This window comes from Thermobia domestica, chromosome 5, assembly GCF_964235325.1.
Source record: "Thermobia domestica chromosome 5, izTheDome1.hap1.1, whole genome shotgun sequence".
In the NCBI taxonomy this organism is placed as follows: Eukaryota; Metazoa; Arthropoda; class Insecta; order Zygentoma; family Lepismatidae; genus Thermobia; species Thermobia domestica.
The window spans coordinates 206,113,883-206,133,099 of NC_137458.1; the positions used below are offsets into that span (position 1 = coordinate 206,113,883).

The 19,217-nt window shown below is 36.4% G+C and overlaps 1 protein-coding gene across 1 annotated transcript in view; it reads right to left on the reverse strand.

Moving 5' to 3' along the window:
- Positions 1-19,217, reverse strand: part of LOC145685372 (glutamate-gated chloride channel alpha-like) — a 198,619-nt gene that overhangs the window by 149,149 nt on the left and 30,253 nt on the right. The window contains exons 3-4 of the mRNA XM_081757761.1: positions 1,562-1,649; positions 792-856 (exon numbers count right to left, since the gene is read on the reverse strand). Coding sequence (XP_081613887.1) covers positions 792-841 — 50 coding nt within the window. The 5' untranslated portion in view covers positions 842-856; positions 1,562-1,649. The remainder of the gene's footprint in view (positions 1-791; positions 857-1,561; positions 1,650-19,217) is intronic.

The following is a 19,217-nucleotide window of genomic DNA, read 5'->3' on the forward strand; positions in this document are numbered from 1 at the left end:
ATGCTGGACCCACTGTTTAGCCAAAAGGGAGTTCTTTGCAAAATTGTGGTACACAATATCTGTGCTTTCTTGTTTTTCTTTATGGTAGCTGGACTTGCTAAAGCACAAGAAGGTATATTTATTTACACACACACACACACACACACACACAAAAGAAAAGAAAACATTATATTACACGAAAGAAAAGGGACAAATACACTTATATATATATATATATATATATATATATATATATATATACGTTCTCAAGTTCACCACACAATCTTGCAATATTGTTTTCAGAATTTAAGTTTGTAGGAAGTAAATATATTTGTACAGCCAAGCCTATGTAAAGAATATGCTACCTGCCGAGATATTAACTTTTTTAAACACTAAATAACATTCTTCCACGTAGTCAGAAAACACACAACAGAAGGATTTTCTAACAAAAATTTGCTTTACAGAGGAAAGCAACATAATTTGAACACAGAAAAAAAAACTAAATAAAGAGATATTTGTCTTATTAGTAAATCTTTGCGCGCAAAGCAAACGACAAGCTCAAGTTTCTCGGTGGTAACGTCACTATGAAAGAGCGTAGAGTAGGGATTCTGCACATAGGTTAAGAGCCCCCTCTGTACGAATTGTGCATTATACTTTCGAGTAATACTGTAGCATTTGCTACCTTACTCGATAACACATGAACGTGTTACCACGGAAACGACTTAGCGTGCTTTACCTCACCTGCAACTAACATGTCACAAACAACGAAGGACAACAAGGCCATAGATAGTCAGAATTATTGTCTTACGTACCTGATGAATATAATTAGGATGCCATCCACATTGTTGTTGCTGCTGGTCATATGTACACCTTTTTACTGGAACAGAAATATGATATTTGTATCGACAAGTATACTTTTATAAGGATTTAAGGCAAACTATAGTCTACCAAACGTTAAGAAAAAAAGACCACCTTGCTTAATGTCAAATACGAAAGCCACATCCAGTTTTGGTGTAATAATTGAGTACAAATAAAGTAAATGCAAAATAGTCTGAAGAAGATTTTCACAAAATTTGCTCAAAATGTGTTTCTTGGTAACACAAAGTGATTTAGAGTTTTCCAATTTGTGAAAGTCAGTTAATGATATGCAATTTCAATAACATTTTGAAGTGGTCTAAAGGTTTACCTTGATTTTAAAAAATCGCAAGGCACTGCAGGAGAAACGATCTTCTTTAGTTGCGAGGTTGTTCAGTTGATTTCGTGGAAAGATATTTTCGGAAACAACCTATTTTTTCTTCGAAACGATTCAAATATTCTTACGAAATTTTTGTGAAAATTCATTTGTTGGTACGACACTACATTTAACTAACTTATTAATATCAAAGACACTAGTTTAATGTTGTCTGCAGAAACAGCATTTTTAAGGAGATACCCTGTATTACATATTGAAAACAGCTTGTAGCGTGCCACAGCCCGCACAGGTATGCACTACAGTTCTCACATGTGGAAAATTGGCAACGAAGTAGAATAAAGCACAATTTGAATTTATAATTAATTTATTCATGTTTGTTGTGTTTCTTACCTTTTGATTTCGTTGGGATTGACCAGTTAATGTCTACAACGATAGCCGAAGTGGGCGCAAAATGTCTCTTTTCGTACACAATCCCAATCTGAAAGAGGAGAGAATACGTCTAGAAAAATCATAGAACCTACAAATTTCGTATCAGCCAATATCATCTACCAAAAAATCAATTTTAATTACTTAAATAAGTAATATAGAAACTACTTTCAAAATATCCATCTGCTATATATACCTTAACTTCTACGGGGACTGAACACTGTGCTTGTTACAATATTATCTAGATCCCATAGAAATAATATAATTAAATTGGGATATTTTTAGTTGCTATTGTGTTAATATTGATAATGTAATGGCCATTTATTTTCCTATAGAATGATTCCCATTGAGCGAAATACTGGAACATTAGATAAGCATCGATTGATGCTGTTTGTTAAAGCATTGATGTTGTTTACAGAAAAACAAGAAAAACAAAAATGGACTTTATCGTTTGAAATAAATCTAGGGACATGGTTAGTACGTAATTAGAACTGATTTTTTGTCATGTTGCTTTGATTAAAGTGCCTATCGTAAAGGGGAAGGAGAGGTTCAAAAAAGTATGTAAAAAATAGTGTATGTCACGAGCCCTCATAGTAGATGTTTAAAATTGAAAAAAATATGAATGTGCCTACCGTTTCCGAAAACTCCGCTCCCAACGAGAAGGGAAGAGGAGTGCAGTTTCTATAATATTTCCCCAATATATACAAATGATATCAAGTTGTTTCTCTCACTATCATAGAATAATGGTTGAATCATTTCAGATGAATTTTGGAAAATAGCATTTGTTATAATTTCATTTCAACTCAAAAACACACCTTAAGGGAGAGAAAAGGAGTTCAAACACACCTTTCAAATATTTCCTATAAGCATTCTTCTCATGCAAAGAACAGACTTTTCAGCTAGTCTTTCTATATTGCTTTATGGTTATACATGGTTATACACGTGAAAGAAATATGATTTTGTTTAGAATTATATATGCTCAAAAGTACTACATTTCAGTATTAATATATTTTTGTAATTCATAACAAATCTTTTGTTGCATTATGAAGAATCTCCTAGGTGAAACACTCTGACAAATATGCCAAGAAAAAATATAATTTATACTAAAGTAGCCTACTTGTTGTCGTGATAGCAAATGAGCCACTTTCCTCACAATTTGATTTTAATATTTTATTTTCATTATTTTGTTTTCTTTACTTACATTAGTTGAAAAAATCATGTTTAGTGACGTATAAAAATGCGTAATGTTTGAGCTAGGAAAAGTCATAAAATGTAATTATTATGTAAAGGTTTCAAACTTAGATAATTTTGATTTGAAAGTAACTTACGATTACTGGAACCTATTCTAGACGAGGATATTTTGCATCTTGGAATGTCTCTTCTTCGATATTCTTTTCGGAAACTAGCAAACCTCCATCCATTTCCACTTCATCTTCTATGTGTTAGTTGGTAGGTCCATGCCATACGAAGTACGAGGGTGACTACCAAAGTTTTGAGATACGCATTGTTGTGGCACAGTATTTGAATTCCAACAATTGCATTCGGTAGTGGTATCCAGAGAGAAGAAGCGAAGCAAGGTTCAACTCGCCTCGCTTATCGGTGTGGCCGTATCGCCTTCACTTGTTTGTTGATGTGAGCAATATTCGGCTGTCTAAAATGAAGCTCGAAAGGGAACATTTTCGAGCAAAGATCCTTTACGATTTCAAAAGTTGTTTGAACGAGACACAAAACCTTGACCGTTTGCAGGGGGCATTTGGGGACCTTGCTCCTTCCCGTGCTAGAATTTTTCGGTAGTTTGGTGAATTCAGAAGAACCCGGACATCGCTTAAAGATGAAGAGAGAGCTGGACGTCTGGCAACAGCTGTGTCAGATGAAAACATTGCCGCTGTGAAACAAATGATTCGAGAAAATCCTCGAACAACTTTCAAGGACATTGAATCTACAGTGAACATTGGATCGCCAGCAGTAACAAAAATTCTTCATGATCATCTTCTGCTCAGGAAGGTTTCATCTCGTTGTGTGCCTCACACTTTGACTGAACAGCAGAAGCGCATGCGTGTGGAATGGTGTGAAGAAATACTTGCAAGATTTGATGGAGGCAATTCTCGACGCGTCTCTGACATTGTTACTGGTGATGAGACTTGGATCTATCAATTTGACCCTGAAAATAAACGCCAGTCTACCGGATCTTTCCAGAAGAAAATTCACCGACGAAAGTGAAGCGACCGCGAAGTGTGGGGAAGAAGATGGTCGCAACTTTCTTCTCCAAATCTGTCCATGTTGCAACTGTTCCACTTGAAGAACAAAGGACTGTTACTGCTCAGTGGTACACCACTGTTTGCCTAACAAAAGTGTTCCAGAGGCTTCGGGAACGGCGTCCAAGAACTGGATTGCGTGGGATCCTGCTTCATCATGACAACGCGTCCGCACACAGGCCAACATCACAATTCAGTTTTTAGAATCTACGGAGGTCAAACTTATGACTCATCCGCAGTATAACCCTGACCTGGCCGTGTGATTTTTTTCTTGTTCTCCAGGATCAAAGATCGCATGCGTGGGAAGAGATTTTGCAGCCCTGAAGAAGCTGTAGTGGCTTACGAGAATGAACTTTCAACACTTGAAGAAAAAGACTGGCAACACTGCTTCCAAAAGTGGTTTTCAAGGATGCAAAAGTGTGTACAGTTAATAGTGAATACTTTGAGAAAATGTAAGTGTTAAATTGATTTTAAGTATGTAAGTTATTTCACATCTCAAAACTTTCGTAGTGACCCTCGTACATATACATGATTGAGCATTTTAATATACCTCTCCAGCACTTAGAACTTCATTCACAGTCGTCCGTTCAAGGAACATGAGGTAAGATGTGATAAGTTTCCAGGAACAGCGGACTTCGAAATTGGTATGGGACATAGGAAACTATTGACTACCTTCAAACCCTAGCGCAAAGTGTCCATGTTAACACCACACCATTGCTGCACTTGATAAAAGACTCGGAGAGAATGATCACGAGCGGCTTCTGTTGTAGGAGGAAGTACAGCTAAGTTAAACTGCAAATGTATAGGCTGTTTGGCAATTGCCTTCTCATATAGTTGGTGGCATAAAATGTCCAAGTTCCCGATATCTTTTGACTCATACAATGACAGAAAGAAAGATTCACCAACTTAAGCCACAGTTTCAGCTAACACTCAAGAATTATTAAAAATACTTCGTTTCCCTCTAGGTTCTTATTACTCTAACTTTTTGTAAGCAGAGATTTTGCCTTTTCGATAAATTGACGAAACTGAATCACATCCTGTGAAGCCGTGTACAATTAGAAGAATGTCCTTCACATCACCTACATCATCTTGAATAGTTCCAATATGGTGAATCTTGTCTGGGCAAATCTCCACTGGACTGGCATAATCATCTTTAAAGATGTGTCTGGTGGAGCAAGGGCAACTAGAGGTACTAATAAATCTTTGTCTTCACCAATCAAACTAACTCTAACACCTTTCTTGGCCTCTGTAATAGCCATGGTTACAATCAGCATATCAACATCTACCTTGGCCTGAGGTACCTTGTATCCTGATTTGGGGAGATGCTTACTCTAAAGATGGTTGAATTTCATTCTGTTGCTGTGATATAGGAGAAATTCAGTCTTCCTTTCAATAACAGTAATATTATCTTCTAATTCTATTTCCACGTGGCAAGTGCACGTCGCAGATGCTCCTCATCTTTGTCCTTATACTTCGTTACTTCCATCAAAAACGACGAGAATTTTTTCCGTAATGTGTAACAACGCATGCAGTATATTGCTGACATATTTCTTTGAACGTGGCTGAACACAATACAACACGATGCAAAAGATGTCCACCATCAACTATGTAGAATACACCCTGTTTTGCGGCACCAGTTGTTGTTTTCTGGGTCGAAGTTCAGTAAAAAACAGATATTGTCGATGATTTTGTACCATTTCTCATTAGACCTCCTTCACAAAATAAGGAGAGAGGATACGCAGATAGTTCATATTTGAAGATCTATGACAACTGTTCTTCAGAGCTAAGGTGCATACCGTGGAGTGCAGAAGCTTGTTTGAGTTTACACACATTGCTTCATTACGCACAGTTACTGATTTTGTTAAGCTGCCCAAAGACTTGCGTTTCAGATGAATTTCACTGAATTGCTCAATCTTCTTCATCACAGCAAGCCTAACTTCTATCGATGTATAAGTGGGGATGATCTATCGAACGGTTTATGTTCTCGGAGCCGGTTGATGAAACAGAGACAGCTTCAGCGTCACGAGTTTGACGAGAATCTCGCAAGTCAACATGTTGTTTGGAGGATGCGGAGGAACATCAGTGGATTTCTGCACAGCTTCCACTATTCTTGAATATGCAGGCATGGAATGAACCCATTTAGTAAGTTGAAGCAAAATTCCTCGTCCCAACGTGAGGCTACCAAACTTTTCATAGCTCTTATCAAAGTCTGTTCAATTGTCAGGCCCACGGGCGTCTCTAGCGGGGAACAGGGGGGACGCGTCCCTCCAAATTTTTTAAATACGTGATAAATGGATCAATGTTGAAACTATTTAGGTCTATGTGGAAGAAATAAAAACATAGGCAGAACCAACTAAAGTTATCTATGTTCTTAAACGTTAGGTTAATGTGATTAGAATGTCCGCCTAACATGTGTCACTTTCCAAAAAGGATTTTTTAAAAAGTTACGTTTCTTGGTTAATCAAAGTAGTCTCGGCTGCAGGCACACGATTTCTTTTATTAGTTAACCAGCAACAATTGGTTTCCATGATGAAGGGAGACTGGAGAAGGGAAGGAAAGGATGTATAGAAAGTTAAGAAGGGAATTAAGAATTAAGAAGGGAAATCTACAAAGACAGGGAAATATACAATAGAAGCGAAGATGACAAGAATAATTTTAAAAGATAGAGAAATTTGAATATTATATAGTACGTGAGTAAATTTCATGCGAATATTGTAGAAGGGCAGCAAGGGATAACTACCTGTACTCTGACAATATAGAAACTAAAGATAGAAATGACTGTTTAATGAGCTAATGAAGTTTGAGGAAGATGGAAAGAATACACTGAGGAGCCGGATGACAGCAAAAATAAACTGTACATTTTAGACATTAAAACGGAAAACGAAGTAATCGAGGATGGTTCGTTGGACAAATTCAAAAACATAGAGCGAAATGAAGAACAGAAAGGTAGATAAAATACTTTTTGAGTTTGTTAAGAATACAGAAGAAGAATAAAAATCGAAAATTCGAAATTCGTCATCAAATCAAGTATAATTGTAAGACTTCTTTCAGCGAATTAAAATTTTGTTACCTCAAAAATCGAAATATATGATTACTATAAAGGTACACTGCTGCAAATGCATTTAAGAACACTGAGCAGGAATTCACAGGTAGGAATGACAGCTGAAGAAATTACCTAAGAACCATATTATATATAAACTTAATTTCTTTCGGGCAAGTAGCCTACCAGTGATGGAAGAAAATTATGATGAATTGTATTGCTAAAGGTAGAAAGAGCGGATGCCATTAGTAAATTTTGACGTAACTTTAGTTGGAGTCTACTAGTATTTTAGTCGTCTCCGCCCCCCCTTCCCATTTTAACATGCCAGAGACGCCCACGGTCAGGTTATTCCAAATTCCGCACCAAAACTTTTCACTTTGTCTAACTATGAAGTAACTTTGTTTTACAAACTTCGGGAGTTCTTGTTTTAGTAAAATATACTCTAGTTTTACAGGATCATTAGCTGAATTGATGATAATGATGATGTAGTGTTCTGCTTGAATGCAGGTCTTTGACTCGAAGGTTCCTAGAGCAAAGTAAACCCATGGGGGTTTGTTATTGCCTTCCATAGGATGATGATGACTAAGTGGATGAATAAGTATGCGCTATTTAAAAATTTAATCAATATTACAACCATTAGAAAAAGTCTCAACCTGAGAATTGGATTGACTTTCTGACTAAAGAAGAATTAACCAATGTTGCGGATACATGTTAATTTTCTCCGACTATTCCTATATGCAAGGACTATATACGTCCTAAATTGGTTCCATGTCGGACCAAATTAATCTGTGAAAAAAAATGGGCGCAATTGAAGAATATTTAACCGACCCCCAAGCGACCTAAACATCTGAATGCATTTACAATGTATAGTATATGGCAAAAGTTTGTAATAAACTCTTGTAACTTAAAAATGGCTGAGGGAAAGGAATCATATCTTGGATAGAGGTTGTAGAAGTAGATCCATACCTAATACTAGTGACCGAGATGAGGCATATCTTTACGTCCACCATCTTGGATTCTGGCACAAAATTTTAAATATAAATGACCTCGTATGATATATCGTTTTGAGGTAGCTTTTGACGACAAACATACGTCTGCCTTTATTTTCCACTTATCTCTAAACATGTAATAATTATCAACTATGGAAAATAAAAACTCCGAAGTAATAAAACTTAATATTCTGTGGGTTTATATCTCTGTACAGGCTGCAGATTTATAAGATTGTTGAATAGTTTCCCTTATTTGAATTAAAGCATAAAGTAAAGAAAGAAATGCACATCCGTTCCTCTGCAGGGCAAGAAAAAGTAAATATGATTCTTTCCTAACCAATAATTTAAACAATATGTTCCCATTTATCTCTGAAAAAAATATTCAGAATGGTTATTTATCTCTTAGAAAGGGGACTAATAAAATGCGTATCTGGCAACACTGAAACGATAACAGCAATGCTCAGCTCAGTCAGTTTATTTGAAGGCTTCGAGAAAGTACGATTATTTTCCTATGCGATTGTTTGTTTTAGCTTCTTCGCACACAGTGCTGTTGAATTTGTAGCTTTTTACGAAGTGTAAACAATTTATGCAATGCAATGGCATTATCCCGGAAGTCAGCTTCGCGCTATTTACGCAAAGACTACGAATGCGCCCTCATTGGACCTATTAGGAACCAAATTGTAGGAACAAAACTGCCTTGCGACTATAATTGTGAAGGAAGTTCTTGTGTTTTGGGAAAAGGCACGAATTCCTACAAAACGAAGTGATCATTGTATTGAGAAAGTTCTAGTAATATACAAAGAATGGCAAGATTTACAGAAAAGGTTACACAGAAAAACTGATGTCGAAGAAACTAAAAGAGAGACATTTATTTCCCAACTAGATGACTTGTTTGATATTGCCCACGAGAATGCGCTAGATATGATCAAGAAGGAAGAGGATAAGCAATTTTTAGTAATGCAACGCATGAAAGGAAGACAAGGTTATATGGGTGGCACTGACCGCAAACTTAAAGAAACTGAAGAAAGAATAAAGGAACGTAGGAAAAAGGAAGAAGAAAGAAGAAAACGAAATTACGAAGAAATGGAAGGAAAAGCCACAGTTTCGTCAGCAAGATTGTCTGGCAGTGATAACGAAGATACAGATTCCAATTCCTATGATTCCGATTCCACTCCACCTACCCAATCATGTTTAGGAGATCCAATATTGGTGAATGATCCAAGTACCTCAGGTACAAGAGGTACTCAGGATATTTTCACTCCACGTCTGTGCGAAGTACTGGACAGACGCAAAATCAGCGACCGCAATGCAGTTCATCTTTTAGTGGCAGCAGCAGAAGCTTTTCACTGTAATATTGAAAGCTTAATTATTAATCGCTCTTCCATTCACAGGAAAGAAATGCGGGAGAAGAGGCAAGCAGAAATTAAAGGGAGATTTGATGTCGCCGATTCTAATGCTTTGGTGCTTCACTGGGATGGCAAGCTAGTTCCAGCTACAAGTAATATAGGGAAAGTTGACAGACTTGCGATATTTGTAACTTTTAACGGCAAAGAACAATTATTGTGCTTCTCCGTCATCTACAGGAGAAGCACAAGCTACAGCTATTTACGAACCGGTGGAGAAATGGGACATATAGCAGAAAATACAGGCGTTGTGCTTCGATACAACTGCAAGCAACACCGGCAGAATAAAAGGCGCGTGTGCAAACCTTAAGAAGAAATTTGATCGTGATTTGCTCTACCTACCGTGCCGACATCACATATTTGAATTAGTTCTTCAAAGTAGCTTTCACGCAATAATGGATGGTGCTACAGCTGCCAGTACAAGTTCCGGGTCTGATGTGCTTTTGTTTAAGAGATTTGGGCAATCCTGGTCGTCAATAGATAAAAGCATACCGAACTGGGGTAGATGATATCCAGGAAAATGTCCGTGTCAATATGTTGGAATTCATACAACAGATACATCAGAAACATAATAGAGATGACTATCGCGAATTATTAGAATTGGCCATGATCTTCCTAGGCGACAAGGAATTTCACTTTGCATTCCTGGAGGTGTGAGCTCGATGGATGGAAAAGGCTATATATGCGTTGAAAATATATTTATTCCAAGACCAATTTGAACTGACGAGAAAAGAAAATAATTCAATCAAGAGACTATGCATTTTCCTCGTCCGAATCTATCTATAAGCTTGGTTACTTGCACCATTGGTTGTGAAAGCTCCAAATCACAATTACAAGTTTTTACAGAAATTAATCGAATACAGGGAAGTAGATCCAGAAATTAGCAATTGTACTATGAAAAAATTCGCTAACCACTTATGGTATCTGTAACCAGAAAGTGAAGCATTTGCATTCTTTGATGATGAAGTGCCACAACATGTGAAAGAAAAAAAATGGTTCTTATTATAAAAGAGAATGTGATGCACAAAACCAAATAAAGCGATACTCTATAAATAGTGCACAATTCAACAGCTTCAGAAAAAAAAGAATTCTCAGACTTCCTTTCCTTAGATTCGAAGACATGTTTCTCAAGATTTTCGATAAATACACATTTTCTGCAAACATGCCCATCTACTTGAAAAAAGATGTGAACTTTCAACATGGGTTGAATATATTGAAAAACATTGTGGTGGTGAATGATGTTGCAGAGAGAGGTGTGAAACTGATACAAGAATACGGGAACATTTTAACAAAGGACGAAAAAGAGAAGCAATACATATTGCAGATAGTCAGTAAACACAGAAAAAAGTATCCAGATGCTACAAAAATTGGCTTAATGATGCAGTAGAATTTGGCTAGTTATCCACAGCCTTCAGCTTTCTTTTATTATCATTTTAAACATTCATTATATTATTTATGTAATTTCATTTCATATAAATAATTTCAACATAGGCTGGTGTGTATTTCAACGGGATGTATTTATATAACAACATATATAATTATTTCTTTGTTACACGTATGTAATAGTTTATTAATATTTCAGTAACCTATAAAGAAAAAAACAATATTGAAAGATAATAAACCATTATTTCAAAGCTAAAAAGAATTAAATGACCAGAGATAAGTTGAAAATATAGGAAGATATGTTTTTATAATGAAAGGTTAACCAAAAACGATGTCACAAACCATCATTTCCATTTAAAATTTTGGGTCCGAATACAAAATTGCGGACTTCAAAATGGCCGCCATCATGCTATTTCTCAGGGTCAGATGTGGATTACTTCCAATCCCTGTATCTAAGATTTGGTCCCTTTCCCTTCAGCCGCTTTAATGTAAGAAGGGTTTATTCCAGACTTTTCTTATATATTAACACATTGGATATGTATTCAAACTTTAGGTCGCTTGGGGGTCGGTTAAATATTCTTCGATTGAGCCCATTTTTGTCATGGATAAATTGGGTCCGACATGGAACCAATTTAGGGGTTGGGAGCAAAGAAATTCGGGAAATAAAATTTTGCCATGTAATTAAGGAACACCCTAAAAAATTCCCTCAAATTATCGAATATTTCTCGTTCTTCCTTTCTCCAATGACACCAATATTTAGGTTTGTAGAGGTTATTGAAGCCATTGAAAATACCTACCTACTGATAACCTCACTCAAAACTTGTGGATGCAGAGGTGAAAATCTTACAATATGAATCAAGAGGGAATTTAATGCACTATATCAATCTTCAAAATCCCAGTATTTAGAAGATATTAATATTAGGATGTAGCAGATAATTTAATTAGAGTGTAGCCAATAATTTTGTACATATTTTTTGTTTCTTCTCCCTACGATGTTGTAATAAAAATCCAAAAACTCAATTTTTCACTTTTGTTCTGAGAAATTTTGTAGAATTTTCTCTAATTTTTCCCTTTCAGAAAAATGTTAATTTCTTCAACTTTCCCACAATAAGAACTACTAATTAATTATCTTTTTAACGAGGTATGGTTTATGTCTCCACTGTGTTTACAGCCTGCACTATAATCAGTTAAAATGTATGCCATGGTTTTCACGAAAATTTTGGCATTGGAAATATTCTACCCAATATGCCGCCCATAGTGACCAAACCCGACCCGGGATATTTTTTGGGACTTTCTCAGAGTTACTGTATAGAGTATCATGATCGTTTTAGAAAAGGCTTCGGCTTGTTTTTTGAATGTCCGGATTTCGCCTTTTTTGGTCTATTTGCACTGAACTAAGTAAAGGAAGTAAGCTAACAATTTAAAGATTACGCAATGAATTTGATGTAACTGGCTCCATCTGTAAGGACTAAAAGTGGTCGACTGGTCACTTTTACTACCGAGGACATTGAAATGTTAGTTGCACAGGTATTTATCCAAAGCTTAAAAACCAAAGAGAGAGCTTCTCGTGAGTTAGACATTTCTCGTAGATCTTCGGGCCGTCTGATGCAACGCTTAGGTTTGAAAATGAATCGGTCAAAATTACTTCATAGATTGTTAAAGGATAATCCAAATCTCCGATTGCATTTCTTCAAGGTAATGCTAAATGCAGAAAAACAAGTTGACATGAAAGTTTACTGGATGGACGAAGCAAATTTTAAAAGTTCAGACGCTGTTAATAGCCATAATTGTGTCTATTACATAACAGAAACCCACTATGTAACACTTGAAGAACAATTGAATCAATCTGGGGTTACAATTTGAGCGAGAGTTTCATGTAAAAGGGCCATTGGGCCTATTCTTTTAATAGAATTGCTATTAATCACGATCACTAGACTTCACCCCTACAGATTTTCTCTTTTTGGGTGCTATCAAAGATAAAGTATGTTCGAGGAACCTACGCACTATTGATTATGCTGAGGAACCTACGACGATCATATGCTCAATTTCATAAGAGAAGCGTTTTTTTTTTGTTTTTTTTTTAGGTGAGTAGGTGCAAGTAATACTTTATTTCTTTATTCAGAAATTGAGGGGCATCAATTTGTGGAAGAGCATTCTTTGTAATATACCAATCTAGTATCAAGGAGGTTATTACAATCTGCCACTAGAGGGTTTCGCCCTCTCTCTTGGCCTGGGGTTTGTGATCATCATTTTTTCTTTCTTTAATTTATAGGTGGTCAATGAGCTGTGAAAGAAATATACATAAACAATAATAATGATAATAATAACATATTAAACAAATGTTACAACAATAATATTAAACTAGTGAACAAAGGTGCACATACAAAACAATAACCTATGTGCAAAAACAGTGATAATAAATAGTGCAGAAGCAAGTATAGATGAATATACGGAGTATTGTTGAAATATATTAAATTAGAAATTGAAAGCTAATGTAAGGTGATGAATGAGGTGCTCTTGACGCCATAACACATTATAGTGATGTTACAATAGACAAATGCATGTTAATCTTCTGTCCTGGGGCGGCTCAGGACCGATGAGAGACATATGGAGAACCCTTATTAGTGGTGTAGAGAGATGTTCGGTTTGTTCGGTTTAAGAAACATGCAAACTTTTGAAACCTTCCAATCGGAAGGATAGTATCCAGTACGGAGTATAAAGGTATATACTGTGGCCAGAAAAATGAAGAAGTTTGCCGAACATTCTTTAAGAAGTCTATACGATATTTGATCGAAGCCAGGAACAGTGCTACGTTTGCTCTTAATAACGGAATGAATATCTCCAGAAGTGATGTCCCTAGTCAAAGGATTATTGATGTCTAAAGTGTGATGGACGGAAGGCTGTAGTAATTTGTTAATTGTTTCTTCTGAAACTTTGGGACTGCGGCTGTGAATGCTTGGAGGAGGTGTAAAGACTGTCTGCAGATGGGGGCGAAAACGTCTGCTTTCTCTTTGTCTGTATGTAAAGGCTGGTCGTTATGTAGAAGAGGATAATTGGAACTTACTTTCTGACCAGTTAGAAGCTGAAACTTCTTCCAATATTTCGTATTGGTGTGATTCTGTATTCAGCTGATTGCAGGTTTTGCTCCAGTTAAGCCGCTACCGTCCGTTGCCATCTACGGGCTTGTGTCAAATACTCTGGGTTTCGTATTCCCGAAAGTAATGTCGAGATTTACGAACGAGAGCCAAGTATTGTGGAGGTAACATTGGCTGATATGTCTTGCCGTGGTACTGAGGTATATGTTTGTCAGCGCTACTTGTTATAGCCTCTACGATGCTATGGATGGCGTTCTCAAGGTCTAATTCAGTTGTAGGTGGTGCTAAATTAGCAAGAGTGACATCTATATCAGAGCGATACTGATCCCAGTTAGCCTTGTCATATATCTTGATGGTTCTTAAACTTGGTTCAGCTCGTTGTCTTTTATTGTTGACAAGTTCTTTTATCGGAAGGTGGCCGCTACCTATACAATCAAGAATTTGTATGGTGCATTTATCGACAATTGAAGCCGTGCTAATAACAACGTCAGGTGTCGTCTGGCTGCTTGGACGCGTATGTTTTGGTAAATGATGAACATGTCCATGTAAATTAAGTGATATATGGTCGAGAAAAAGTTCTCTATCTCGGACAGTTCTTTATCCGAGAAAAAAGTTCTTTATCTCGGATGGATATTAGTGTCAGCCAATATTAATAGGTGGCGAAATTGCTGAAACAAATACGTGAAAAACTCAAGAGGAATGACATGACCGGGACGGACGTAGATTGTAGCCACAGTTAGTGCAAGATATGGTAGGTAAACTGTTGTTACTAAGTGCTCTGGAAACTGGTAATGGAGTGCAATGGAGTGATCTCTATGGATGATTTTATGGCGTATTCCGATTGCAGCACCGCCTTGGGCTCGTGCATTATTGTCTGCATAGTCACAGCGAATAAAGTTGTAGCGAGGAAAGCGGATATATGTGGCTGGTTTGAGCGTAGTCTCATTCAGTAGAAAGAAATCGATATTCTCCTCTAGCAGTAACTGTTCAAATAGTATACGGTGTGACGCTAAGGAGCGAATGTTCATAAAAAGAATTGTAAGAGCCATATTTACATACAACGTTATGGAGTTAGACTGCTGTGTCTTTGGGTACGATGTGAAAATGAACACATCCGGAGTAAGTAGCATACAGATTGACTTGAAAGATAGCTGATGCTGCGGCAATAACATGATCGAGAATAAGTTGGCGTTGAAAAGGAAAGATATTTTGCAGTATAAGGGTAATGTATCGAAGAAAGTTTTCAACAATTAATGGAGATGTGATAGATTGCGATACAGGCACGGTTGAATCTGTGGTACGGAGCGGGACGGTCATCTCAGGATGATCCGGATTGGCTGGCGGTTTAGCTTTACATTTATACCTATATGTCGGATGTTTGTCACTTGAACAAGTAGAACATTGAGGAGGTTTTAATGTATTCGGACAGTCTTTGGTCTCATGATTGCCAGTACAGTATCCACATTTTCCAACATTTGGACATTTAGCAGTCACATGTTGATTGTATACTTGACACCGCTCGCACCGGACTGGAAGAGGTAGGTTAGTACGAGATGGTTCTACCCTATGACGCTTTTTAAAGATAAACGCGCCCTCTTGTAACAAGGTATCAATGGCAGCTTTGGAAGTGGTCAGAACTCGTATCATATATGTTGCTCCGTTATTATTTTTGATACTAATAAATTTCGACACCTCAATTCCCTCAGCCTTTAATTCCTCAAGCACTTCTTCATCAGTTATTTCCGGTAACACTCCTCTAATAACAACCGACATCATGGGTGTTCTGGAAGGTGGAGGATTTTGCTTGATTCTATCTGGAAGCTTCGATAATTGTTCAGCTTTTCCGAAAATTTCGTAACTCGCCTTATTACGAAGTGTTGTACCAAAATTTTCATCTTCGGACTTGATAATAACACCACCCCTGGTGAAGACAATCTGGTGAATACTGGCTCGTGGTAGGTATTTGATGATTTGGTTAAAGATATGGCGAGTATTACTATACTTGGGATCGAAATTGGTCAGAAGAAATGAATATAGCTTTGGTCGAGCAAGAGTGGCTGCATATGATTGTTGCATAGCAACAATGGACCTGGGAGGATTTGATGCGGTGGTTTGCATTGGTTCTGGATCTTCTGGACCTTTGAGAAAGGTAGGAGAACGAGAGCGGGATCTCTTCTCAACAGACTCTAGACTACCCTCCGATAACTGGTGGCTACGCCGATTACTTCGGTGATCTCGCTTTGCATCCGCTACGGATTTAGCTGTAGGGCCTTGAACTAATGCTGGTAGCTTATGCATGGTGCAAGAACAAGTGTGCACCGCATAAGGTATATTTATACGGGTGAAGGATAAGTGGTACACCCCAAGCAAAGCAACGAAACAGTTGGTCAGTGTGTGGAAACAACAATGACCTTGAAAAATTTAAGGTAAAACCCTCCAGAAGATGAGGATCTTCTGTCAGACTTCTAAGTAGTGTATCTGTACTGACCTCACAAGTGCGTTTGCAATACTTGATCACAGCTTAGTACAGTAACTAACTACAAGAGAAGTTAAGTTCGAAGTATGAAAGAGAAGCGTGTGAAGAAAATATTAACAATAAAGACTATGCATCAGTGATAGCGTGTGCTTAAGTCTACAAACTAGACTGCAGGAATGTATAAATGCTTAAGGTCTACACTTTGAGAACCTCAGAGATTATATTTACGTCTAATTTCTATTTCATCTTGATTGTAGCCTCATAAAGGATTTATTGTTTTCACAATCAAGAACTCATTTATAGTACAAAACAACAAATAAAGATAACAAGAACTTCTATAACAGTATATCTACTTTGCAGCTTCGTGGTTTTTTAAAATCTTATCCCCATACATAGTTCCATATCATACCAAAGTAATCCCTTCAAAAATTATTTCAATTGAATAACATTAAATAGTGCCCCTAGCGACCTTATGTTTTCAATGAATTCACAATTTAAAATAAAGGTATCTGTACGTTTGGAAGGGCATTGTAAGTTAACGAATATAAATTATGAAGGTAATAACTGTTAAACGATTACAGATAACTTGTATATAATGTTAGATAAGTGTTTGTAATTAAAAACACCCGAAAACATATCACATGACCCCTTCCTATTAAAAAATTTGGACCTCGATCTAAGATGGATGAACTTCAAAATGGCCTCTATGAGAGACCCATACAGTAAAAATGCGGATCTATCTTCGTTACTATTTATGACGAATTATATACTATACTATTATGTCATTCCGTCTGGCCATTCTAAATTTACAAAATAACTTTACCTCATACTTCATATTGTAAATACATTGAAAACTTGAGATCACTTGGGACACCTTTTAATATTATTCAATTGAGCTCATTTTTCTCACGGAGTACTTTGGTATGATACCGAACCATTTTAGGAGGTGAGACTAAAAACGCTGAGTAGAAAAATAGAGACCACCTTAATATATATAATCCTAATATATATTATTGTATAATTACGCAAAGATTTTAATAGTTATGAGGTTTCTATTTTGATCTTCAAAATTAAAGTAAAATATATTTGTTGTACAAAAATAGTTATTTCCTATCGTAAAGGAATCTTATTGAAATAAAGCATCAACCCACACTTTGAAATTTTTCTATATTCTTGTATACTATAGTAAATTTCCTGTTCTTCCTTTTGTTTTCGTTGTTAACCATGTCTGGAAGAGACTAATCTTATTTAGATCGTTGAAAATAAACTTAAGAAATGAAAACTATAAATTGTGTTTATTTCCTGTTCGATGATTCGCATCTGACGAACAATGAGAAAGAGCATTTTATCTATATTGTTCGACCGTCTATAGACTGTTAGCACAACAAGGAAAATATGACCATATCAAAGTAACAGAATATATGACAACACGTGACAAGAGTGTATATACCATACGTAACACACTTGTTCGTACAGTGTGAATATACTGGAAAAATTGCTTTGTAACCGCCAAAAAGAACTTCATGTACTAGCTTTGTTTTAGTATGTTGTAAGGAAACATCACAAGCACCATTATATGAAAACAACGAACCAAATGTAACATGTAAACCCTAAAAATAGTGAAAAAAACAAAAAGTCACTTTTATCGTGCAACATAGTACTCGTTCGTACATCAACTGTTTTCAGAAGGGGATACCTTTTCTTGGTCTCTCTGGGCTTGCTACGTAGTCACCCTCTAGAGCAGCGTTTCCCAACCTTTTTCAACTTGCGGCACACTACAGGTGTAACATGAATTCTCGCGGGACACTTATAGAATTATTATTATTATTATTATTATTATTATTATTATTATTATTATTATTATTATTATTATTATTATTATTATGTATATATAAAATACCGTGGCATTTTTTTCTGTGATTACTGACATCCTTCTCACGGAGAACAAAGCTCGATTCGATCACTGGTATTTCCCCTTAATAAATCATTATGCTTATTTTTCATTTTAATTTAAAAATAGAAAACAATTGCAATAAGATATAGGACTCAAGTTTTTAAAAGTACACTTTCTTTCTCGAAAACTATCCAACCTTTCATTACGAAGGAAGATCACTAAATAACGAATGAACAAACACATATCTTGTACTTTTAAAACACAAATGTAGGTAATTTGTATGCATGTTTGCTTTGCCGAAAGAATTGAATGATATTTTAAAATTTCAAGTTATGAAATAGTTTGCGACAATAAAGAAGCAATAGTGGTCATAACAATGAAAATAATATTTTTTATTTTTAATACAGTGTGGTACTTAGTATGAAAGACAGTATGAAAAGTAACACAATATGGAACTTAAAACTGTAGATTCACAGTAGAGGTTCATAGTAATGTGAAATACATATATTCCTTTTTCCCTATGTCTTGCAATTTGATTGCTATAGAATTAATAATATTGTTTCGATTTCTTCGCGGCACACCAGCGACCCATTCGCGGCACACCAGTGTGCCGCGGCACACTGGTTGGGAAATGCTGCTCTAGAGGCACAAGGTGCATTACGAAAGACAAGTGTACGGTAGTTTATGCTACGAACTTGCTTTGAAGAAAATGGGGCGTCGAAAGGAGTTAAGTAGCGATTTGAAGAAAGTGATTGTAAACCTTGCCTTAAAAGGTGTCACCTTGAAATATAGATAAAATTGTGAACAAATACCATTCAATTATTCAGTACATTGTGAACAAATTTAAATACAATGTCTCGACCAGAAATTTACCGCGCGGGGCGCCAGAAAAGAAACTAAATGAGAGAGATGAGTGAATAATTGTGAATGAAATCAAACGAAATTCTAAAATTAGTGAACTACAACTTCGTCCAGCAGTAGAAAGTGTGCGTGGGAAAGTAGTGTCCAACCAGACAATCCACAGAATGCTATGGAAAAACGGCTACTATAGTGGAAGAGTAAGGAAAAGGCCATATGTTAGCAAG